General features: G+C 47.1%; 1 protein-coding gene across 1 annotated transcript; it reads right to left on the reverse strand.

The window, feature by feature from the left end:
- Positions 1–11,019: 11,019 nt before the first annotated feature.
- On the reverse strand, positions 11,020–25,560 carry TRIM16 (tripartite motif containing 16). The gene is made up of 6 exons (XM_039500274.1): positions 24,899–25,560; positions 21,679–21,774; positions 18,200–18,433; positions 17,141–17,312; positions 13,586–13,681; positions 11,020–13,227 (listed from the first exon to the last, which is right to left on the reverse strand). The coding sequence occupies exons 1-6, from the start codon at positions 25,463–25,465 to the stop codon at positions 12,590–12,592; spliced, it is 1,803 nt and encodes a 600-aa protein (XP_039356208.1). The 5' UTR covers positions 25,466–25,560; the 3' UTR covers positions 11,020–12,589.
- Positions 25,561–26,371: the final 811 nt, after the last annotated feature.

A 26,371-nucleotide genomic window follows, 5' to 3' on the forward strand; every position in this document is an offset into this window, starting at 1 on the left:
TCCAGCCCCTGTTGCTGTTTTCCTGGGCTCCTTCCCACCAAGCCTTTCTATCTTTTCATACCTGCTTCAGGGGTCACTATGGGTGCCTACTCTACCTCTCATAGCAACTTCACCTCAGAGCTATCCTCTTACCACCCTCCTCACTCCAGGTCAGGGTCCCAGGGCTAACTCTCCCCGTGAGTTCCCACCTTCCCAGGAAATAACAAGCAGACTCTATCCCCTGCCATTCCTTTTGCTTTCAGCTTCCTGGTTTTATAGAGTTGTCCCAACCCTCCCCCAGCTGGATTTTATTCTCAATTAACCTTGGCCCGCCTTCTCTCAGGTGATGCCAGGTGTCCTAACTGGCCTCCCAGGTCCTTGTTAAACCTCTCAGGGTTGATGTGGGCACAACCTATCACAGGCCTAAAGCAGCCAAGTTTGATTTCAGCCCTAGAGTGGAATTATGACCCCCTCAAAGGCATTTAGTGGTGTGCAGATCCAGGGGTTCAGTTTAGCCTGTATGAAAGGACAGGCTGGTAGTTAGGGAACTAGCCTGAGACTTAGGAGACCTCATTTCAATTCAACACTCCATCACAGCCTGCCTGTGTGACCCAAAAACCGCAAGAGAGCCTGCTTCAATAAGGGGGGGGACCCTCTAATCACACAGCCCTAGTTGTCACCTATCACCCTATCACCCCACACTGGAACCCATATGGGGTACCATTCTCAATGGCGACCACATCCTGAAAGAAATCTTCCCTGAACCCCATCTTCTGGCCTTCAAACAACCCCCAACCTCGCCAAGCTCATCATCAGAAGCAAGCGCCCCCCGGACCAGGACACACCAACTCAAAGTGGCACCAGACCCTGCCAGAAGAACAGATGCAAAACCTGCAGACATAGCTCCAATGTGACAATGATCAACACCCCCCACAACACCCACAGGTCCTATGCACACCTATCACTACATGGGGTGTACCTCATCCAGTCACTAAATGCCCCAATAACAATGAAGGGGGTGAAACCAGACAATCACTACGCTCTCAAATGAACTCACACAGAAATACGATAAAAGACCAAAACACCCTATCACCTGTGGGCGAACACTTTTCACAAAGCAATCACTCCACATCTGGCCTCTCAGTCCTCATCCTCAAAAGAAACCTGCACAAGACTTTCAAAACCTACTGATGCTAAACAATCTCTTCCACCTTGTGTTTGGTTGTAAATAGGATCCGGTGAGGTGAGAGGTCCCAGAGCTCAGTCTGCAGCTCGGGCAATTGAACAGCCCCTTAGCCTGCGCCCTGCAAGCCTAAGTCATAGAATCATAGAATCTCAGGGTTGGAAGGGACCTCAGGAGGTCATCTAGTCCAACCCCCTGCTCAAAGCAAGACCAAACCCAACTAAATCATCCCAGCCAGGGCTTTGTCAAGCCTGACCTTAAAAACCTCTAAGGAAGGAGATTCCACCACCTCCCTAGGTAACCCATTCCAGTTCTTCACCACCCTACTAGTGAAAAAGTTTTTCCTAATGTCCAACCTAAACCTCCCCCTCTGCAACTTGAGACCATTACTCCTTGTTCTGTCAACTGGCATGGGCCAGCCACAGGTGTTTAATTGCAGTGTAGACATGCTCAAAGTCTCTGGCCCAGACCCACAAAGGCACTTAGGTTCCTAACTTCCATTGATTTCCTAAATACGTTTGTGGATCTAGGTCTTGGAGCCTGGGTTCCCCATGCCCTACTTCACTGGGGTGTTGTGTGGATAAATACACTAAAACATATGAAGCAATCAGGTACTGTGATTAAGGGAGCATAGAAATGCAAGATCCTGATTTAAAGCTGACAGAACCATTATCACCACGTTGTTCAGATATTACAGTAACGAGGATGGTACAAGAATTGGTACAGCATGGAATCTGCTGAGACCTCCTGTCTATCAGAGTGCTTAGCATTCCACCTGCATTGGAGAGAGCTATAATTCCCACTACAGAGAGATGCAGCAGCTGTGACATTTGGATTTGTATGTGGGTTCGGATTCACCCAAGGTTCAAGGGACTCCACACCCAGGAGTGTGGGTTAGACCCAACGCTAGTGAACAAAAGCAAAACAATAAAACAGAAAAGGGGGAAGAGGAGGAGGAGGAGGAAGGCTGTTGCTGGTCTGTCAAAGACTGTCTGGCGTTTGTCCCTGGGGAGTGACTAGCTCCCTTCAGCAACAAGCTCATCATCCTGTAACGGGAACATTGCCCCAGTCCATCATATAATAGCACAAACACTCTAGCCAAGGGTGTTTCAATCAAGCTGGAATGGTAAATTACAGTTTAAATAAATAACCGAGTCAACCACTGATGAAGGCTGTTGAGGACCAAAATCCTGATTTGGCCGAGTTGTGCTTCAGAGCAGAGATTTGGCTTATACAGCATTAAAAAGCAACTGTCTTCATAAAAGCTAATAAAATACACGGGGATAATTAAAAGCCTTAATTAAAAATGCAAGGTCCAAATAGTTTTATATTACCTACAAAATTTGTTTAGACGGCTGAAATCACTGCACAAGCTGAATTCCCTGGTATTCTCTCCGGGCCTTAGGAGTTTGGCTGAAAATGCTTCCCCTCTCAGTCCAATAGTGTGGTATTTGCATGGGGCTGTGCAGTGACACTGAGGTGGTTTGTTTTATAATTTAACTTTAAATAATTACAATCTGCCACAGCGATAGGCTCAGTTGCATGGCGATACCCAGAATGCTTTTTGTGAACACATAGCAGGGATCCATTGTCCTTGCATTCTGGGAATAAAGAGATTTCTATGCACAGGCAGCAGAGCAGAAATTAGAGATGAGCACCAAGCTGAAACTTTCATATTGAGTCTAGGGTGCAGATTTGACTCCACAAAGTCAGAGATGTTCAGAGTCAAGATTCCATTATAGAAACACAGCTCCATTGAGCTCAATGAGACTGCATCCTGGGATAAAGTGGGGACAGAACTGAGCCCATAAATCCTGGGTTCAGGTCTAGATCTGGGTTCAGGTTTAGGTTTTAACCCAAGTTCTGGCCTATCTGGATTTGGGCCTCTCGCTGCAATAGCACTTTCCGTTGCTGAAGTAGTAGGGAAGGGTTTGCTCCACCTCAGTTGTCACACCTTCTTCTCAGTGTCTGAGTGGAACCTTCATTCTGTCATCAACTAAATGAAATTGCACTTCTCTGATGGGGAGGCTGAGCCCAAACTGGGTTAAAACCAATGATGTTGCCCAGCTGGAAACTGAGGGGGAACTAATCCCTGTGTGGTTCAGGAATAGAGGGACTTCATCCAGGGCCGGAGAGGAGGCAGTTTGCAATTTCCTAATTCTAAAGTTACAGGAGACCAGTTCAATCCCCAGTGCCGGTTCTACCCTTCCATGACCCCTGTAGGTTTTATGGCACTCGGGGAACAGATGGGGCATTGAAATGCTTTGACCACGCCCTCTCCTATGTTGAACTGGTCCCGGAACTGGGAATCCTGTGCTGGGGTCAAGCCCTGGATGGGATTTGCAATCCCTTTGCGATAGCTATGCTAGGAGTGAATAGTTCTGAGATACTATGGTGATGAACATCACAGAAATACCAGTCAGTCAATCATATCCTGAGGATTAATAGATTTTTAAGGTCAGAAGGGACCATTATGATTGTGATGCTGGCAAACCAGGTGCTAGCTCATGCCAGAGCCCCAGGTGTCAACTGAACACTGACAAATACAGAGCTGGAACCAGTCTGGCTCACCCATGTGTTAGTATTCTTAAAACAGGCATTAGAGTTATAAAAATGCGTTTTGTGTTTAGATTTCATGAAATGCTTGTAAGTTGCTGCCTGCAATAATCTCTCTTATAATACCTGTATCCCATGTTATAGGGCAATATTTAAGTGTTTGCTTCTGTAACTATAAATCACATCAACACCAGATGCACCACCGTGGAACATCAGAAGATGAAAGGATTTGTGGATTGTGCCCCCCTCCCCGAAGAGGAGATGTGCAACTGAATTCCTCCCAAGAGCTGAACTTGCAACTTGAAGCAGAAGGCGAATCTGTATCTTTTATGCTGCTTGGACTCTGAGGGGCAAGAATTCCTAAGCAAACGATCCCCAGTGCTTAGCCTGGGTTAGCCCTACAGGACATATCGAGCTTGCTTACTGTAGAAGCTGCTATTACCTTTTGAAACTTAAGACTGTAACTCATTGGTGTGAGTATGTTTACCTGCTTTAACCTTGTAACTAACTCTCTTATGTGCTTTTCCACGTTGAAACATATTTAAATTTATTTATTATAGGATTGGCTACAAGCGTTGTCTTTGGTGTGAGATCTAAGGTGCAATTGGTTGGGGTAAGTGACTGGTCCTTTGGGACTGGAAGTAACCCAAATATTATTGTGATTTTTGGTGTAAGGGACCCTCCATCACAAAGGCAGGCTTGCCTGGGTGACAAGATAGATGGGAGTAACCAAGGGGCCTGTCTGTGACTCCATGTTAAGGCTGTTATAATGCTTGAGGAGTTCACACTTGTTACTTGGTGGATGAAATCTAAGTACAGAACACACGGACAACTCAGGTCTGTGCCCTGCTTCTTAACAGTCTGCCCTGAGGTTGCTACTCATGCCTATGAGCCACTGCAGGACAGCTTGACAATGATCATCTAGTGCAACTTCCTGCATCACACAGGCCAAGCCATCTCACCTGAGCTAGAGCATCTTTTTTTACAAAGACAGATTTCAAGAGATGGAGCATCTACCATGTCACTTCTAAGTTGTTCCAGTTGTTAATTAACCTCAGTGTTAAAAACATGCACCTTATTTCTACTCCAAATTTATCTAGCTTCCAACCTCTGGATCTCATTATGCCTTTTTCTAAAAAGAAAGAAAAAAAGAAAAAAATTCAATTCAAAGTTAAACAAAACATTTTGTGTTTTGTTCCATTTGTTGCTCTTTGTGTGTGTGTGTGTGTGTGTGTGTGTGTACACATTTTTTTTAAATCATGAAACATTCTGACAAATGAAAAAATAAGGTTTTGCAGGAAAGGGTTCAAAAATTTGCACAAAAATTAAATTCTGTTTTTTGACCTGCCCTGTTGTTAAAAGGATCTGAAGTCAAGGAATTGCCACAGAGACAAGACCCTGGAGATTGTGTTCAACTACCCCATACCTCCAGCCAGCCAGGTAGCTTCCATTCTTTTCCTTGCCTTTCCACCTTAGGTTTTGACACTCATCTTACTCAGTGAGGTGACTTAGCAGGTCAGCTCCCACGCTGGATGTTTTCAATCCAAAGAGGAGCAGAACTCTTTTCCTTCTTTTAGGCAGTGTGATCTAAAGGATAAGGCACTGGGACTCAGGAGCTCTGAGTTCTATTTTTGGCTCTGCCCCTTGCCTGCTGGGTGCCATTGGGCAAGTCACGTCCCCTTTCCGTGCCTCAGTTTTCCCATCTGTAAAATGGAGATGATACTGACCTCCTTTGAGATAAAGAGATGAAAAGCATTAGATAACAGCTAGGTATTCCTGCTCTGCTTGTCAGGCCACATCTTCAGGTGGGGTAAAGCTGTCAGCACCGATGTCAATGGGGCTCCAAAGATTTACTCCAGCTATGGATCAGGCCCATCCATTCTGAAAAGCAGGCAGGGGGAGGGGGGACTCTCACTGCCCTTCCTAACCATTAGCAAATGGTTTTGGCCACAGGAACAAGGGGCCTTTGCCAAGCTCCCTTTACAAAAGACAAGGCCAAATTAGCACACAGCTGCTCCTGGAAAAGGCTGTCTTTGCAGGGGTCCTCCCCACACACACCTGCCCCATATGGCTTCTTATCTCTATGCTCCGAAAGCTGCACTCAGTAATGATTCCTTAAGGCAAAGGGAAGTGGAGGGGGGAGGCTAGGTGACAGGTGGCAGGTTGAAAGATATCACTGAAGTGGAGAAAGCTGTCAGCCGGACTGCTAATTAGCATAGGGCCTCCTGCTAGGTGGGAGGGCCAGTGTGCCTCAGTCGGGCAGCCTGTCAGGAGAACAGGTTCAATTAGCCACAGAGGGAGGGGAGGTGCCAGGCTTGCTATACAATTAGAAGCTGATGTCTTTTTCCCCTGGGAGGTTTCTGGTAACCCCCCAACCCCCGCCTTGGTTCTAAAGAGTCTGAGTGTGAGGACAGGGGGCAGATAGGAAGCCCCTTTCCCAGCAGGTTTCTTCCTGTCCTTGCACACTTTAAAGGGATTGTATCATGGCACCAAGGGCTTGGGGCTCAGAGAACTGGCAGCTGCTCAGAAGGCCTCTGGGGGCATTAGAAGGCAGCCAGGGGACATCCTCAGTGTGCCTGCTCTCCCCCAGCTGATCGCCTTCATGCTCAACTGGTCTATCTAGTCTGATATCAGATCTCCAGGAGTGGCCTTCATGATATCCGCCTGACAAATTGGGCAAGGCATAGACCATATTCCCCCCACATCAGGAGAGGCAACTGGGTTACCCCCAGAAATCTGAGACCTGCTTATCTCCATCACTGACTTTGAAGTGCTCCCTTCTAGCTCCCAGCCTTGCTGCCTTTAGCAAGTCACATTAGTAGACTGTTTTCTCTCCATCTTTCTGTGAAGGGTTTTCCCTTCCCAGGAACATTTCAAGATCTTTTTCTGTTGTGGGAGGAAGGTTCCTATGCAATTCCCTCTCCCCAGTCCTGTAGGGCTGATCCCTTCTGTGCCCACTAACTCTACTAGTTCAGCCAGAGAGGACTGCTGGGGTGTGACATAAAATGCTTGATTCCTGAGAAAGGAAGCATGTTAACTCCACAGTCCTGCCACCCCAGAGAGTGGGTATCCAGCCTCTGACCTTCTGCATGGCCTGGTCACTGGGCTGGTGCTGAGTATGCCTTGGAGATGGTTTCATTTAATGAATATGCCCTCAGTTCTCTCTGACAGCAATTATAGCCCCTGTGCAACCAACACAAAAGAGAAGACTCCAGCCTTCATTTCTTCCTGCTTTGCTTGCCTCTGCCTCCTCCTTTTAGTCTCTTTGTTCATCCTTCCTTCTTTCCTCTCCCCTAGTTCTCAAATGCCTCTGCATTCCCTGGGCAGGGAGTGAAGTAACATCCCAGCAGGACAACCCAGCTGTTGCTTTGCTGTGGAGCTGCGCGATGAGGTGAGGGGGCCTCGTTATAAATGCCGTGATTCCCCCCCCACACACACACACACAATCTATTTCTGCTAAAATGAAGCTCTTTTGCTAATGAAAAATCTGACAGAAATGGAGAAAACGCCAGCAAGAACTGGATGCTTTGAAGAGGGAGGGAGGCACAAAGCAAATGATAAACAGTTTGGTTTTTATGTGGCACTTTGACTTGGTTGTCTTATTCCATTACCGGAGACAGCACCTAAGCTTCCTGCTGAGGTAGCCCTCACAACAGAGTCAATATTACCCACATTCAGCCTTGGTGTGACTCCACAGATACATTCGGCCACAGGAGGTCTTGCAGGGACTCCAAGGACTGCAGCATCAGGCCCTTCAGTATTGCAAATGTTAATGTACAGTAGTACCATCACTGGTCTGATGGTGCAGCAACCTCCCGGTGGGACATGAATGTATTTCGTTCAATGGGAACAGCGTACAAATAAAACAATTCTTTTTCTGGGCTTCCCTCCGCCGCTCTGCCAGTGTTTCTCAGTCCTGACCTGCAGCACCCCTGCTAGTCCCATTCTGGGGGCCCGCACAGCTCTGCTGAAGAACCTCACTTGTGACCTGCCCCACCTCCTGATACGCTAGCCCTGAGCTTCCACGCCACTCTGAGGATGCATCTTCAGTACTTCACTTCCTATCCAGGCCCTGCTCCTCTAATGAGCAGGAATCCCCAGTGGTATCAAAGTTTACTACTTTTTTTCCCTGATGTACTGTGATACCCCATAACTCGCAGGAGGCCTGTTTTTCATGTGGGAATGTGACCCAGATAGGAACCTCGGCCTCCACAGGCAAATGCACTGACCCAGTACTGGGGGGCACTTCCATACAAATTCCTTCCACAGTGACAGGCTTTCTGGTGGCTTGCTTTATTTATTTTTAATCCACACAGTAACTTTCTTGCTCCCACAGCAGCAATGGCAGCTTTGTTGTGGGAGAAGAGTGCCCTCTTGTGGCACCACCTTCATTCTAATTCTTCTTTTCCACTCTCCACTCTTCCCCTATTAGTCAGGATCTCCTTTGCACTCCCTGCCCTTGTTTGTCATTTCCCTGGGGCAAAGGGTAGGCTTTCCTTTTCCCTCATCAGGCTTTTCTATCATCCTTGCTTTTATCGTTTATTTATACTGCTTTCCAAGATCGACATATCCAGCAGGTCATGATTTTATCACTTGGATCCTTTTCCCTTTGAAATTCTCTTGTATTTCCTTCCCCACATTTTCACTCTGTTCCAATCTCATTTTCTCTTTTATTTCCTCTGCTCCCAGTTTCCCCCCCACCCCCACCCACTCTGCTCACCCAAAACCTTCTCCCCCTGCTTTTTAACCTCTCCAATTCCCACTGCACATCAAATTCACTTCTTTGTGCTGCTTCTGGATTCTCCCCTCCTTTGCACCATCATCACTCCATCAGCCCCGAGCCTTGCTTCTGCTGAGCTGCACTTGGTACAGGAGTTTGAGAGGTGAGGGCACCCTTTCTGCTCCCAGAATCCAAGCACTGTCTTGATCCCCTAGGTCTGGGGGTCCTGAGACCTCTATCTAAAGAAGAGGTGCAGCAGAGGAAGTTTAATACAGGTCTCCTCTGCACTGCCTCTCTCTCTGCCTCCAGCTACAGCTGCAAGGACCACTGCTTGAGCTGTGAGAGCAGGTAGTTCAGGACTCCAGTTTCAGTCAGTCCTGGCCTGTCAACCAGGATGTAATATTGGCTTTGTGAAATGGACACTTGCCCAGAGGGATAGTACAGAGACCCAGACACACATCTACCCCCATAGACCACCAAGCAGACTCTAGATTCAGGCTGGCAGCCTAGGAGAGGAAGGTTATGGATTCCAGTACAGTCATCTGGAACATCCAGGCCCACAACATGAAGGGATTAAGAAATAAATCTCACACCCAGGATGCGAGTCATCCTCAAAACGCTTTCTCTGTTCAGTGGTGTTTATCCCAGGAACAAACCTCTATCAGTCTCTGTATTTCCAGAGCTCATTCCTTGGTTTTTATATGCAAGCCCTTTGTTCCTCGCACTATGCGGTGAATGCTTCACTGGCAGGGGACCATGAGGCCATGGGTGCTCACCCTCCCCCGAGACAGGTAGTGTGGTATTTACCATTCATGCCCCTATGCTATGGTATGGTCTGCTCCATCAGACACTTGCTGCCATCTCTCAGGACTCCTTCCTACCATTAGCTTTTGTGCTGAGTGTGAGGCCCCCTACAGAAATCAAGATGGCTTCCTCTTTGCCATGGTCCTGGCTGGGGCACATCCCAGGCTCCACATGCAGAAGCCAGTGTTGCCAACTCTCGTGATTTCATTGCAACTCTTGTGATTTTTAATGTTTCTCTTAAAGCCTCAGCTACTGGAAGCATGATTTGCATAAAAGCCTCAGCTTTCGTATACAAATAAAGAAGGGTCTAGCCCTGCGGTTAGCAGAGCAAAGCTTGAAAAATGTGAAGCAAGTGTACCTGAAGCATTCAGAAACCAGGAGGTCAATGAAAAGAATCCAACTTTAAAAACATGATTTTTTTTTAAGACAGACTCATAATTTTTGAAGGTTTGTAGTTGGCAGAATGAGGAAACCCCATGTTTCCCCTAATTTAGGATCACACCCCAATATCCCTGTATAGACCTCACCTCTCCCTCACCCCTCTGTCTGAAATAGGGGCAGAACAGGAAGGGAGATCAAAGGCAGTCTTACAGCTTGCTGCTGGAAGGCCAACGCAGATGGTATCACAGCGTATGTGGGAGCACTGTGCCTTGGGTTCACTAGCATTAGTGGAGCGAGGGTGTGTCTTGTAAAATGGCTTTGTCTATATCAGCATGTGTGCAATAGTGGACTCACCACTGGGGCTGCCCCTCACAGCTGGGCATGGGAGAGCTGCTCTGTAGTGTCCCCACAAGTGGTCCTCCTCTTCTCGTAACTCAGCGCTGCAGCATGGTCACGGTTAGGGTCACCTCTTCTGGGCTAATAGAGTCCAACAAATAATTCCTTGTCAGGTCTCTGGCTCCTGACTCTGGGCCCAGTGGTTTGGAGACACTTCTCTCCAGGCTCTGACCTGTCCTTATCCCCCTACATCAGAGGGGAATCACCCCACCCTCCCACTAGCTGGTAGGGGACTCCAGTCCCATGCTGGGTTTCAGTCCAGGGACCCTAGGACAAGCAGCCAAGGTCTGCTCCATCAGACACTTGCTGCCATCTCTCAGGACTCCTTCCTACCATTAGCTTTTCTTTGGGCCTTTTTCACCAGCCTGTTCCTGGGCTCTTTGTAACAAGCAACAACCTCCCAGGGCTTCTCCCTAGAGTCCTGGTTCTTGTGTCAGGGTCAACCGCAGGAGCTTGTCCCAGTCCTCTGTCTTCTAGGTATCTTCCCTCCTTGCCCTGCAGGCCTCCCTGTTCCCTACAGCACCATCCCCTCTCTAGGGCCAAGAAAGTGGCTGGAGAATTCTTCCCTCATCCCCTGCAGCCCTTCACACTCCAGTCCCAGATACCCCTTAGGCTTCACTGCCTCCAGCTTCCTTCTGGCTCAGAACAACCTGCCCCAGATACCCAGGCTTCCTCCTGACTCAGAACTCTCTAATTCTAGCCCCAGGCCTCTTTCTGCCTCTAGCCCAAGAGAAGAAACATCCAGCTACCCCTCTGCTGAGTATCCTCCCTAGTGTCTTTCCCACTACCCTGAGCTCCTTCCTTTATGAAGGCCCAGCTCCCTGCCAGCTAGGCTTGCTCACCAACTAGGCCTACCACCCACTCAGGTGCCACCCAGTGGCCTAATTGGGCTCAGGCTCCTGTTAACCCTTTCATTACCTGTGTAGGGTACACACCCCATCACACAGGGCTTCAAACAGTATCAGGGTCATGGAGCAAAACACATCATGGTGCTGGCCTGTGTACTGGTGCAGCCTTATTGAAGTAGTGGCATTCTAAGGGAGTCCTGGGATTACTGTGTATAAAGCACCATATATTTGCGTGGCACCCTGCAAACACAGGGTGCTTACAGTCACCAATAGAATAAAGACACAGGACAATCATTCAGGTGGAGAGATTTTTACTGAGGAAAACAAGGTAGGCAGGTTTCAGGAAGAAGAGAGTTTGAGGAGGGTTTCAAGTATTGTTGGAAGGAGGTATTTGGAGGACAGGAAGTGGAGATTTATTCCAAATGTAGGCGAGAGCATGACTGAAGGTACAAAGCTGCCAGTGAGACAGACAGAAAAGGAGCAAGGAGAAGACAGGCTAGGGAGTAGATGGGTGGGGGGGTAGAAATTCAGAGATTTAGACAGGAATAGGATTATTTAAAGGCATGAAGGCAAAGATAGAGCTTGGATTAGATGCAGTATGAAATAGGAAGGCAGCACACATGGGGCTGGGGTGATGGGCTGAAGTGTAAAAGAGAAAGGTGGTTTCAGTAGAAGGCTAGATTAGGTAGAGAAGACTTGAGGGATAGAGAGGAAAAGAATAATAATATTTAGTTATATAGCAATGTGCAATGCAGCACTGCGCTCCTCTCCCCTTTTTTACAATGGTGGGCAAGCATCTTTATCCCCATTTTACAGATCAATTAATGGAAGCACAAAGATGCCCAAGGTCACCCATCAACTCAGGAACAGAACTCCTCCCTGCCAGTCCAGTGTTCTACCTAAGGTGCTTAAGCACTCATCACCATAGTCTCTGAGCATCTCATCATCTTTTGTGTGTTTATCCTCACAACACCCCTGAGAGGTAGGGCAAGGCTATTATCCCCATTCGACAGGCGGGGAACTGAGACACAGAGACTGAGCGACTTGCCCAGCATCACACAAGGAGACTGTGGTGGTGTAGGCAAGTGAACACTGGTCCCCCCATACCCATGATAACACTCTAGCTGCTGGACCAGCCTGCCTGTCCACTGACCTACTCTGCCTCCAATGAGACCAGGTGTAACAGAATGAAACTGAGCAAAAGAAATGTAGGCTGAACATTAGGAATATTATCCATAGATGAGATCTTGACCTATTAGTGCCTGCTCCTCCTCTCACACAGGTTGTACACCAGTGTAACTCCACTCCAGATCTCCAGCTGGGATAAATCGTCATAGCTCCATGGAGTTCAACAGAGCTACGCTACCTGCAGATTTGGCCCAAGGCTAACTTCCACAGAGTCACACCTGGTTTATGCCACTGTAAGCGAGCGCAGAATCAGGTCCCTTGAAGCTGGAAAAGTTTCCCAAGGGAACTGGTGGAATACCCACCCATCATGTTGAAATAAGGTCAAATCCTACTGAACAAAGCATTCAAGAATATATAGCAGGAAACAATCTGCACTGACCCCTGGGAGTTGGATTACATGACCTAAAAGGACTTTTCCATCATTAAGGCATAGGAAGCTGAGAACCAGCTTCATTTATGGACTCTTATTAAAACCCCAGTAGCAGGTATTCCCTTGCTGCCTCTGCTGCCACAATACTAATATTGATCTACAACCTAAGTACTAGCCAATGCTTCCACCTCAGACACTAAACGTGTGTTGGAAGGAGCAGCTTCCTCTGAGGAAGAAGAAAAGGCAGGAGTCTTCTCATCAGCATCCCCTGCTTTGATTATTCTGATGGAGTTTTCTTTCTTCGAAAGCCAGAAAGCAGGGTACAGCGGCTCAGCAAATTCACACTCAAACTTGTGTATCAGAGTCATGGTGTCCGAAGCGACACCATAGAAGGACAAAGTGCCCTTGGGGTAGTCCAGATAGACCCCTATCCTGTTGAACATGTCTGTTTTCAGTGGGATCTCCACATCACTGTGCCATGCAGAGAACCCCTTGCCATGCCACTGGATGCTCCAGGAGAAGTTATTCCCCGAGATGCAGCTGTTGCTTTCTGACCCCTTCCGGTCAATGCTTTTGTACGTCATACCAATGTAAATGCCGGCTCCGCTTATGTCAGCCTCAAAGTAGTAGCGACCCATGTACAAGCTGTTGTCTGACAGCACCTGGCGCCAGTGCTCAAATCTTTCAGGGTGATCTGGGTAGGAGTGTTCCCAGGGCGTGGTGTTAGTCACTTTGTGGTTGTCCTCCAAGAGCCTGAGATATCTGTGGGCTGTGACTGGGTCAAACGTTAACGGGCGTGAGTCTAAATAGAAAAGAAAATTGTTACTGAAATGGCTAAGGTGGCCTCTCCAGTGGACACTCTCCATGTTGGTTAGCCCAAGATATGAGCTATGGATCCTACTCCACTACTATACACACTCAATTACCAGAGCGTCACTGGGCAACGGAATACCTTTGTACAGCCCAGGCAATTTTCACCGGGATTGAAAGAAGCTACGGCCATGCTCATGTTTCAGCCGATAACAATTAAGACAACTAAAATACCGATAATCCAAGATAAACTACAAAACCAGATCACTCTCTAGAAACTTCTTCCAAACTCCCATTCCCCTCTCCCCCAGAGCCTCATCTGCTTTAGAGTCATTAATTCCAATACTTACACTTGAGAAAGTCACTCCTAGTCTCTGGATCTGGAGCCGATATGCGGTGCCTGGATGGTACAATTGCGGACACCATTGTTTTGATCCCACAGTCCTCTTCAACAACAAAAAGACAATTAGCATTCTCAGAACTAACCCTGCGAGTTTGTTCAAGGTAGTATACCAATAGCATAGGGGAATGGAGCATATGCTCCATGCCACTGCTGTCTGACAGAGGGATAGAATATAAGAATGGCCATACTGGGGCAGACCAATGGTCCCTCTAGCCCAGTTTCCTGTCTTCCAGCAGTGGCTGGTGACATGTTTCAGAGGGAGTGAAGAACAGAACAGGGGAATTAGCAAGTGATCCATCCCCCTCATCCAGTCCCAGCTTCTGGCAGTCAGAGGTTTAGGGACACCCAGAGCATGGTGGTGTGTCCTTGACTATCTTAGCTAATAGCCATTGATGGACCTGTCCTCCATGAAGTTATTTCATTCTTTTTTGAGTCTGGTTATACTTTTGGCCTTCACAATATCCCTCGGCAATGAGTTCCACAGGTGGACTGCACACTGTGTGAAGATCTGTTCTATTACATTGTTATCAGGATTAAGAACCAGCAGTCTGGCTCCACAGGCATTTAATTTGAACAAATAGTTTCATGAGCACACAAAGACATTGGGCCCAATTCTGATCTCTCACTGCTAACTCCATCCTTTGACTCTCTGCACTTTGGGGTCAGAGCAGTGGAACAGCCCCTACCAGAACAGGACCTGGAATGGAGCCTCTAGGCATTACTACAGTGGTTTTCATTTGCAGACCCCTAAACATTTTCAAATGGAGGTGTGGACCTCTTTGGAAATCTTAGACAGTCTGACCCCCCGAGGTCCACGGACCACACGCTGAAAATATAAGGTAATATATACCAATATACCCTAGAACTGGAAGGAAGGAAAGGTCATCGAGTCCAGCCCCCTGCCCTTCACTAGCAGGACCAATTTTTGCCCCCCCCCCCTAGGTGGCCCCCTCAAGGATTGAACTCACAACCCTGGGTTTAGCAGGCCAATGCTCAAACCACTGAGCTATCCCTCCCTCACTGCACTGGTGTAACACAAACGACAATCAATAATAACGTCAGTGTGAAGCTGGAGTGCATAAGCTCAGGATGAGGCCCACTGAATCCTGGCCTCCTGGGACTTTGTGTAAGCAGTAAGAGGAAACATGGTGTAGAGGAGTCAAGCACAAAATGTCACCTGCTGAGCCCTGCTAGCTGGCTTGCAGAGCTACATCTGTCTCAGCTATGACCAGGGAATACTCCTGGTAAGTTACTCCAGCCTAAAGGCAGTAGAAGGGCTGAAGAGCGGATTGGGTAGCTTAGTGCCTCAAACACACGAAAAGGGCTGCACTTAACCCCACACCTCCTCAGACATGCCTAGTCTTGGTGCCTGCCTTGCCTCTTGCACTCAAGTCTTAGGGAATAGGGACTTATTCAGTGCAATGGACAATGCCTGGTGCTTGATTGTATTTGTGCAGGCACATGCACAGCAGAGTGCAACAGCCTCACCGTTCCTGCTGCACACCACCCTAGGAAGGGCACTCGTGGCTGGTGTGGCACAGTCCAGAACATTTTTAGGGCTTCGTGATGTCTCTCTGATCAGCTAAACTCAAAACACAAGACCTGTACCCTAGGCAGCTGCTTCATGTCCTTCCTTGCCAGGTGTTTCTCTGGCATAAACCCAATCATACTCAAGCGTGCAGAAACGGAAGGGAGAGCAAACCCAGAGGAGAACAGAATCAAACTGCAAAGCAACAGGTGGAGATGAGAGTCGTCAGGGCTGCAGGTCAGTCCCAATAAAAGTCCTTCATTCAGGGAGAGTCAATGAACAGCAAGATAGAAAACAGGAGAGATGAGACGATAAGAAATCAGCAAGAGCTATCAGGTTGTACCCACAAAAGGGCAGGACTGAAATCATGGGGGAATGGGAGAAGCAATAGCTTGAGATGACAGAGGTAAGTTTCCATGCTGGGGCTAGGATGGGCATCACCAGCCCTATGCCACTGGTATGAGGGAATCCCCATGTGCCTGGTTAAGCTGGCTTTCTGGCTGCTTTGCACTGCCGGGAGTGTCACCAAACAGCCAGCTCATGGGAGGATAATTGTGGGCAATGTTTATAGAGCATTTGGAGATCCCTGGATGGACAGCAGTAGAGAAGGACAAAGTATTATTATTAAATTGCAGTATTCATTGATTCCAGGAAAGAAAAAAAAACGCATTTGCTGTAAATGCTACAACTCATATGGAGTTAAAACCAGCTAAATCACCATGGATTCCACAGCTCCCTCCCCTAGCCATATGTTTCTCAAGGAAATAACTTCAGTCCCCAGGTGGCTGAGTTGATTCACACTGGGAAAGAGCCTGGTTTCCTTGCTGTCACCTCCAGCTCATAGCTGACTTTGTGTCAAGACTGCCAGCAAGGCAGGATTGATGCTGTGGCCTCCATACAGCACTAGCACTTAATAGCAAATAGCCTTTGCTTTGCTGGGGAAAACAGGAGTGACTACATATAAACAAGTGGCATTGCGGAGAGCCAGCTGATAATGTTAATGCATGGGAGGGTGAGGAATTCAGCTGGATCCTGTCAGACTCATATTGCTTATCAGATTTCTATTGTGGACTTAAAAGGCATTAGGATGCAACCTAGGTAATATCCAGGCCTTTTCACATAGTAAATCATTAACTGCTGATTGCAATGGGTTGATCATTTGAAAGAAAGACTGGGACAAAGTTAAATAGTGAGGGGAGGGGGATATAACTGGGAGGTCTATACATTCTGCTTGCTCTCTTTTCTAATCACAGTATTGTGCTTAAATAGACACATCACCCCCAACCAGGAGCAGCGCCAGAGTTTCTGGCGCCCTAGGCAGAATCGGGGGGGCGGCATTTTGTGCGATCCCCATGGGGCACGCGGGAGCTTCCGGTTCCGCTCCCATCGCGGCACCGAAGAAGGACCCTCCGCCAAAATGCCGCAGGCGACAGCGGCAGTCATTGAGCTGCTCAATTGCCTGCCGCTGTTTTCCACGGCACGTTGGCAGAAGGTCCTTCTTCGGCGGCGCAACGGGAACGGAACCGGAAGCTCCCGTGCAACCTATGGGGAGCGCACAAAATGCCACCCCCCGAATCCTGGCACCCTAGGCGACCGCCTAGGGTTGCCTAATGGAAGCGCTGGCCCTGCCCCCAACACACACACCCCTTAATCAACCCACTTTCCCCTCATGTTTGGACATCCAGTAAAATCACAAGCTCTACATCACAATCTGTTACCATAGGAATCAGTGTGTGATGTTGCAAATCCAGCATGATGATCTCATTGCAGACAGGAAGGATTGTCTGGTGGCTTCTATTCCTGACTCTGCCACTGTGACCTTGGGATTGGCAATTCCTGGGACCCCGGGAAGCATGCATTTTATCAGGGCCTCACTTTTGCCATTTGGTGACAGCACTAAAGTGTTCGTACGCACACACGGAGAGCTGTGCAAATGTACATTTAAACAGCTGCAAGGCAGAGGATAAGACTCACCTTCCTTTGAAAACTCCTGGAGCTTTTCCTTATAGGTGGTTTGTACAAGCTGTAGCAAGTGTTCTGTTGACTCTGAGATGACCCTTCTGATCCCTGACAGTTTATCTTTGAGTCCAATATAAACACTGGGAAGTGCATCATCCCCTGTGTTCTTCTTGAGCTCACAATATTCCTGCCAAAAAAACAATTCTATTTTTGCTCATTTTCCTCATATATTTGGCTGTTTTTGTACCAGATCCATTTCACCATGAAGTTACTAGCAAAATCCCAATTGACTTTAGTGGGAGCAGACTCTGACCCTTAACCGTCCATTGCAGGCCTGAAGAAGTTAAACTCAGCTGATACAGGAACCTGTATTTTGGGAGATATTTAAGATCAGCTGAATATGAAGTTCACCAGATAAACTTTATGATTGTAAAGCTAAAGCCGAGGAACAGCAATCTCTGGACCTCACTACAAGTTTCCTTGTACTCTGACGGCATTAGAAAAAGACGACCATGGTCATAAAATAATGAAGGAAACAACACACCCACCATTTATAATGAAATTACAATGTTGTTGGCTGTAGGCTAATAATGTATCTCAGCCAGTTCCAGGGAGAACGAAGAGAAGTCTTTGCCCTACACCTTTATCTCTAGAAGTTGCTAAGTTCTATCATCTTCACCCAGGAGCTTTGCACAGTTTAGACGCAAACAAGATGGCCTTTAGAGGTCTGAAATGTTTTCCTTCTTTAAAAACAAAGATGAAAAAAATCTCCCTTTCTCTCTCTTCCTAGAAGATTTCAGAGCACTTTATGGCCGGGAGGCACTTTGGACACTCCCAGTCTTACACTCCACAGCCTAGGGAGGGCCAATCAGTTCTGAATTTGGAGTCAGAATCTCCATTTCAGGTTACAGGAGATGTTCTAAGGAGGCTTGGCATCATTTTTCAATTATAAAATGGCACAATGCAGTCTAATCATACTGCACACTTGACCTGAATGCCTCAAACCAAACGCTAATCTACAGACACACCATCCCCCGGGTCTTTATAATGGAAAGGCCTTGTCCATCATGGTACCTTAAGGAACAGGATGTCACTGGTGTAGAGGGCCATCTTCTCCAGCCTCAGTTTATTCTCTTCCATGACAGCACGCTTTTGCTCCAGATGGATCTTTATCCCGTTGGCTTGATTCACCGCCACACGTTCCTTCTCCTCTAGAAATGCCAGTACATCCGAGTGGGCCATCTTGACGGCTTCCAACAGCTCCCCAAACTGCCCAGATACCAGGCTCTTCACTTCGGAGATAGAACTCTACAGGGACAAAAGCCACCGCTGTTGACTTTTCCAACCGGCCTCGCTGTGTCGCCACTGCACCTTCCTGGCAAATGCATCAGGATGTGCAAACAACATTTTCTAATCACTGTGGAGATGCCTCCATAGCACAAAGGCAGTGGCAGCAACAGCTAATCAGTGAATCCAAACCAAGGGACTGGAAGCCACCGCCCCATTTCCAGCAGATCCTGGTCTCTTCCCCTATTCCCCAACACACCTCCACAAATGCACATACACACGCCCTGAGAGTAGTGGAGGGCTCTTGGGTTTTGACTGACTGAGGGTCATGGCCAGGGAAATACCTGTCTGTGACAGAAGGGTTAAGTGAACTCGACCTGTGGAACCACTGGATGCTGTTAAAAGAGCAACCTGTAATCCCAATCAAAGTTGCAGCAGGTGTTGAGCTGACCCAGGAAGGAGATGACATTTCTTTTCAGAACAGAGAATTGGAAGGACGAAGGAAGCATGCCCATGTAGCACCGTGTCTTCCCTTTCGTTGTGTTATGGGGTTAGATCACAGTGGACCATAGGCCTGAACCAGTTATGCATTGCCCAGCTCCTGGCTATGGGAGGATTTGACACCAGCAACCCAACAGCAAGCCTTCTGAATGAGTATGGCACAGTGCTGACATCCCAGTTAATCCCCATCATTTCTTTGTAAATCAGCATGGAAGGATTAGATTTGTATTGGTAGGGGTCAGTAAAAATCGATTTCGCCATACATACCCAAACTGGTGAAAAAATATTTCCATCAACAATAATCAAAATTCACAGACAGGCACAGCAAAGAAACATGCTGCCTGAGCACTTGGCAGAGTTTGAGTTGAGGCTAGTGACTTTGGCTATTTTGACATGTGATGCTGACCATTTCTGTGGTAATGGTTATCAAGTTTTCATTTGCTGAATCTCAACATGCACTGTCATGAAATAATTATTGTTTGACCTCCCCACTGACTGACACTCCCATAACTTCCCACAATTGTAAACGTTTAAATGAATAAACAATAAAAATGCTTAAAAATAAATCTGAACAGTCGGCTGAAATGATAAAATAAAAATAAAATTCTGCCAAGCCTATTTATAAGGCTGGTGGCCAAGTTACAAAGCATTGAGACTTGCTGTGGAGGACTGGGGAGTTTTTTTGGGGGGGGCCTCTCGAAGTACCAACAGGAAGAGGAGAAAATCCACAGGAGGAATACCTCTGTTCCCACAATGAGCTTCCCATGTGACAAAGCAAAGTACACACAGAAACAGACATGGAAGCACTTCCAATGGATAACTGAGAAGGTAACACCGTGAGAAAACAAACAGGATCCCTTCTCATTATTGAAGTAGGACAGGTATTGTGTGGCACAGAGGATGCAGCCCCACTTGCTCTGGGGCTTGAGCCCTGCTGCTGGAAATGGAAATAAGGCATAACTTTAATGAATCACAGGGTAAAATTCTGCCCTGATTTCTACTCAACAATCCCTGGGGGGAAAGTACCATGTGGCCTCATGGAGAGTTTACAGGATCTCTCCAGCAAGATGGCTACAACCAGGCTGACTTGGATCCACTCCACACTTCCTTGTAAATCAAACAAAAAACCCTCATTCTCCCAGATTATCAGAGTTGAGGACCAGATCCTCAAAGTATTTAAACACCTAACTCCCATTTCAGCTCCGACTGCCTACAAAGAGGCGAGTCAGAGCCAGTGGCAGTGTAAGGTTGATCTGAAAATTCATCCAGAAATAGAAACTGGACTCAAACCAGCAAATTATCTAACAGAGGCTATCAGGAGGTAACAACTTTCCCCTAGATTTGAAGCAGCCACCTAGCAATGAAGGGCTTCATAGCTCATCAGCCATGTCCTGGGGGTTGGTTCTGGAATTACCATGAATTGCCATGCAGAAAAGAAACATCAGAACAGTGCTAACCGGGGAAGCAGCTGTGGAGGCTGTCCCATGCAGTGAAGTCTGTGGGTTTACGTGAGTATTATTGCACCAGCACAGGGCAATTTCAAGAGGGTAACAATTAATACAATTGGTCACCTTTTCCAACTGTTTAAACATGGCACTGCTCTTTGGAAGCCCTGTGGAGATGACACTCACCAAAGATGCCTCACACACGCAGCTGGATGATATCATCAAACAAAAGTTCTGGGTGGATTCTCCACAAACAGAAGCCAGCACAAAGCTGATCCTGCCCTGGAATACTAAATCTTTTGGCACTTGCAAGTGTTCCCTCACAAGATGAACAAACCCATTCGCTCAAAGGCAAAGCAGCCCAAAAATCTCCCCCACAATTCAAAACAAGCCTGAAATTCAGTGGAATTTTTCAGCTTTTGACAGTGGTGCATTTTAATTGTCATGTGGCCTCTGGACATCCTGATTCTACCCAGGCTAGGACACCACTGTCTTTTTATAGTCACTTTTCAGGTTAGAACTGCCCTTCAGGGCTGGAGGTGAGCTTGAGCTGTGATGTTGAGATGTGATCTGAGTTTGTCCAAAGAATTTGGAATTCAGTATCTCAGCGTAACCGCCAGGTGAATGTTTGTTACAGGTCCCCTTCTGTGTGCAATACACAGAGGAAATGAGTTAGTTATAGCCCCATGTAGGGAGCTTTAGTTGAGCTATTGCAGCTCTCTGAGCTCCCAGTTCAATCTTTGGTGTCAAGCTGTTTTTTTATGTAATAGTTAATGGGCTAGATTCTCAGTGGTATAAATCTCTCTATCTGAGGTAGATATCCGGCCCCCATTACTATCATGTCTGAGCACCTCACAATTTTTAACATATTGCTCCTCACAACACCTGAGAGGCAGGGCAGTGTGATTCTCCCTATTGTACAGGTGGGAAGCAGAGCCAGAGGGAGACTAAGTGATTTGCCCAAGGTCACACAGGAAGACTGTGGCAGAGCAGGGAATTGAACCCAAGTCTCGGGTGAGTGTCCTACCCACCCTTCCATCCAACCTGCCCCATTAGCACGTTATTGTCCTGCTTCTCAGGGTTTTTAATGGAATGTGAGTAGCAGCTTGTGACCAGAGAGGGGAGAGCATGCCAGTGGCATGGAACAGGCATGGAGATGTCTGCGGATGACAGAGACATGGAGGCTGCATACACTTCACACATACAGGAGTGTAAGACCATTATCCAGGCTCCCATTAAATATCATACAACCATTTTCATGCCATTATTATGGGTTCAGTTTAATCTGAGGAGAAGAAATAACCCAAGTTCTGTCCTTACCACTATAGACTGTGTATTATTCTGCAACTTGACAATTGCGTTTTCAGCGGACTTCAGTTTCCAGTCGTACTCTGCTTGGGTCTGCACAAGTTCACTCTGTGAATGGATGAAGCAGGTGTTAACAATCCACTCTCTCAGTGATCAGACAGGATAGCAGAGAGGGTTTTTTTTGTGAAACTCTATAACTGATTTTTGGTTACCCAAAGCAGCCAGCTGGAACCCGTGCCACTTCACACAGACAAGAGCAGGGCTCACAACACTCTGGACATTTTTATTAGCTTCTGTCTGATCTGGGGAGTGTGTCATTTTTTCCAGCAACACGATAAATTGGAAAATGCTGTCTCTGCAGCTCCTGCTACCTTCAGTACCTGGGAAAGCCTATGACAGCAACAGAATAATAAAACATCCTTGGTCACACATGGCTGCAGTAACTAAGCCCTAAGAAGCTTAGTCATCCAGAACAGTGGAAGGGAAGTGTCAGAATCCAAATCAATGAATGGGGAAAATACAAGAGCCTGGGGTTTGGATTTTGCCTTGATCTTTCATACAAAGACTAGGAACACCTGGAATGGTTAACAAATGTAAAACCAATCCCTCCACCCCACCCAAATCTTGGAACACTTCTAGACTCAAATTTGATGCAAAAATTTTCAAGGTTCTGAAAGAAGTTTCCCTCTCACTTCTAGGGTCTGAGTCTGCTCTCCTTTATACTGGTTTTCACACTTGTTTAACTCCGTTGACTTCAGTGGAGTTACTCCAGATTTACATCCATGTAGGTGAGGGAAGACCCAAGACCCTTGGTTCCACACATGGACTTGAGTCAGAATGCTAAAAAGCTCACAAGAAAGACTGTTCTCATGACTTTTCCAGAGCAATTTTGAAGACCCCATAGATTCAGAGAAGGAGCCAAAATTTGGTTTATCCAGACCAATTCGAAACTCTAAATCTTCTGTGGTTCAGCCAGGACTAACAAAAACAAAAGGGTCTGATTATTTTAATGAAATGTATAATTACCTGTGGAACTCTCCACCACAAGATACCAAAGACAAAAGCTTAGTTAAATTCAAAAGAGCATTAGACATCTATAAATAAGACCATGGGCAGTTGTTTGAGATTACTCAGTACCCAGCAGTTCCCACTGGTTCCAATGGGAGGTGTTAGGCACTTTTGAAAGTGTGACCTCTTCACTTAGGTGCCTAGATGGGATTTGAGCTCCACTGGAAATCTGATCCTATACGCCGGCAACAAAGCTGACCATTCCTCAAAGAGTACCCTGGGCGACTCAGAATTTGGTACCCCAATAAAATAAGCAATAGGGATTATTCACCAATGCATCCTGTCCTTTGAGTGTCTGCCAGGCCCTATGCATCAAAAGAGAAATATATTCCACAGCACATTCCAGGCCATGTATTTTGTCTTTGTTGCAACCAGTCCCCAGGAGGAATGGTATTGAGTGTGTGAATGGTATTGAGATTTGGGAGGCTTTAGATAAAGGAAGAGCGGGGAAAGAACCTGCTGACTGCAGGATAACAGAAAAGGGGTTAAATTCAGACTGGCTCTGAACCCTTTGAAGTCAATGGTGGAAAAGGGGAGCAGGAGAAGGGGGTTGGGGCTGCTAACCGGAAACCTCTAACTTCAAGAATAGACACTGGCTGTCAGATCCCAGGATGGCATGTCAGAACAAGAGAAAAGGTTACTTCATAGATGTGGTAAGGACAACTGGGAACCATATCTCCACCCAGTTTCTAAGCTATGATTCACTGCAGCTGCCAGGACATATCCTATACTCACAGCAACGGCCTAGTCACCAAGGGTGGATACAAAGTGGGAGAGGAGAGAGGCTCCTCTGGCAGAATCAAACGGGGAAAATGGGTTCTCTTACCCACAGGTCCAATCCTTCCTCATGCAAACTGTCTTGTATTAGTAAGGATGACACCTACAAGTAGGGACTGCAGGATCATGCCCCTTCCCCGCCTTATCCACCTAAATGTGTCATAGGGTAAATTTATCAAAAGCACCTAAGGAACTTGGGGCCCTAGGTCATAGTTTCAAAAGTGACTCATGGCCAGGTTTTGAAAGGTATTCAGGCACCTAAAGAGACAGGCAGATGCTTAGTGAAATTTTCAAAAGCACCCAGGCATTGAACTCCGACTGAAATCCCTCCAAACACCTAACTGCATCTTTAGGCCCCTAGATACCTTTTAAAATTGGGCCCTAAGTCACTCTTGATAATGGGACTTGGGCTCCTGAATCCCATAGGTCCTTCAGAAAATTTTACCCATAACAAAAAGACCAGAGTACTAACATGAAATAGCCCATTTGATTCTCACATACCATACCAAAGCCAGGCTGGTCGGGGGGGGGACAGGTTATAGGCACAACTAGAATTCTCTTTATAAAGCTTACACCACTGAGACACACCATTGGCTCATTTTAAACCAGGAAACCTTTAGCCCATTCACGGATGAATCAACAGCATTTTTAACAAACCTTCCCATGCAGGTACTGGCAACAGCTACCTGCTCCTGGAATGGAGCCCATTTCCCCCCAGCTGGGAGTGGGAAGGGAAGGTAAACACAAGCTGCAAAGGGCACAGATTTGTATCTCACTCAGTATAGGAAGAAAAACTCCATGTGCAGTGTAAATACTGTCTGCCCAGACTCCTCAAACCAGAGTCTTTCAGTGCTACACACTACACAGTGGTGCGCTCTAGGGTCAAATCCTGGAGCCTTTACTCCTTACTAAGTCAGTGGGCCCGACATCCCCTCACCGGGTTTCACTCCTTTGTCACTCTGTTGAGCCCAATTCTGAGCTCTGAATCAGAACAGTAGCGATTTATACCCACTTGGCACAGGGAGAAGTAGTGACACACGATCTTGAGCCCTGGAGAATCAGGCCCATTGATGTTAATGGGGTTACTCCTGCTTTACACCAGTGTGAGTGGCGGTTTTGACAGGGTAGAACCTGAGTAAAGACTTGAGGATTTGGCCCACAGCCAGGGACAACAAATCCCTCTTTGCTATAAAGTACAAGTAACTAATTAATGAAACCAAGAGCAGCTTCAACCAGGAGTAAACCCACTGACACCAACAGCGTAAGACCAGTGTATAAAGGCTGTGAGTGAGAAGGCCCTGGGCCCCACCCTGCCTCTATGCCCCTCTGCATCCTGGATCACTCTGTACCCCCAATGAACACCAATAAATACCAGGCAGTGACATACCTCATTGTCCTTCCTGGCTGCCTCACAGGTGAGCAAGTTGTGCCCCTTGTGCTCTTCGGCCAGGCACTCCTCACAGACACACACCAGGTCGGTCTGGCAGAACCACCCCAAGTGGCCTTTGTGAGTCTCACAGGTCTGCAGGTCAATGTCCTTTGCGGGGTCCATCAGCTTGTGGCTCCACAGCTTGCTGTTCTCCAGGTGAGGCCGGAGGTGGTCCTCACAGTAATTCACCATGCAGGTCAAACAGGACTTCACTGCCAGGACCTTCTGGGCCATGCAGAAGTCGCACAGGATCTCTTGCCCATCCTCCAGACTGTTCCCCTGCTCCAGAAGGCCAGGCTGGCCCATTGCCATCCCAGAGCCATTTACAATCAAACTGCCCTGCAGGTCAGGTCCTGCGCTAGTCGCTTCTGGGCTTTCACGGCCATTCAACTCTTCACCCTCAGTTTTCTCACCTGAGAAGTCATTGCCCTCACAGACCTGGTGCCCTTTTGCCTTAGTGACAGGGCCACCTAGTACCAGTTCCTGGGGCAGCCCTTCTGGAGCAGCGAGGCCACAGTCAGCCATTTCTGAGCTCCTCTTCCTTCCAACTACACACACTGTAACTGCACAGCGCAGGGGGAATGAAAGAAAGTGACACACCTGAACTCACCCAACTGCCTGCAGCTGTTAACTCTTTCCAGCTTTTCAGGAAGTAGGAGTGCAATCGGAGCCAAGAAGCAAACAGTGAGTGAGTTTGTTCTGGGAATGACAGGCTGTGTGAGCTGTAGATAAATGCTGCTCCTTACAGCTGTCAATCTTGTCTCTGTCCCTCTGTCTCATATCTACAACCCGGACTTGCTGTTCTCTGTACGTCCAGCTGGGGGTGGCTGGAAAGTTGTTTTTTTCACCCAAATGGAAATTTCAGATTTTCATCAGGAACCAAGAAAAATTCAGCTGAAAACTTCTGAAAATAAACAAAAATTTGGTTTTGGGGTTTCCAACAAAAAATCAAACATTTTCAAGGAAAGGAGACCCTTTCTGCAGAAACTTCCATTGTGTCACATACCCCGATTCCCAATGAAAAAAAGTGTTGATGGAAAATTTTCAACCAGCTCTCCCTATAGCCTGAGAAAATGTACTATTAATAGTGAGCCAAACCCTAGTGTTATTCCATGGCACAGCTGTTGAAGGGTCTAAATCTTGATCCCCTGATGAGTTTTTTATTCAAATGGAATTGTGACTGAGTCAGGACTGACTAAAATCTGAGTGAGACTGCCCGGATTTGGCCCATTAATCATATTTAATACTTGTAGGTAGGCACTTTTCATCTTGCAACCACTGAACTAGTTCTCTCTGAGAGGCAGAGTTTCAGGCAGAGATTATTTAAATCCACATGCCCTTTGGAATCTTTCTGCACAAAATATTAGCTCGTGTCCTTCATTTTGGCTTTTAGACCCTCCTTTGCTCATGGGCAACACAGCCAATACAGTT

This window comes from Mauremys reevesii, linkage group 15 (assembly GCF_016161935.1).
Source record: "Mauremys reevesii isolate NIE-2019 linkage group 15, ASM1616193v1, whole genome shotgun sequence".
NCBI classification, from domain to species: Eukaryota; Metazoa; Chordata; order Testudines; family Geoemydidae; genus Mauremys; species Mauremys reevesii.

Excerpts from the sequence above, each read along its gene's own strand:
- TRIM16 (XM_039500274.1), bottom strand. The coding sequence starts at position 25,465 with ATGGCTGACTGTGGCCTCGCTGCTCCAGAAGGGCTGCCCCAGGAACTG. Across the intron at positions 18,434-21,678 it reads ATAATACACAGTCTATAGTG|AGTTCTATCTCCGAAGTGAA; the intron begins GTAAGGACAGAA and ends TTGTCCCTGTAG. Across the intron at positions 13,682-17,140 it reads CCAGGAGTTTTCAAAGGAAG|AGGACTGTGGGATCAAAACA; the intron begins GTGAGTCTTATC and ends TTGTTGTTGAAG.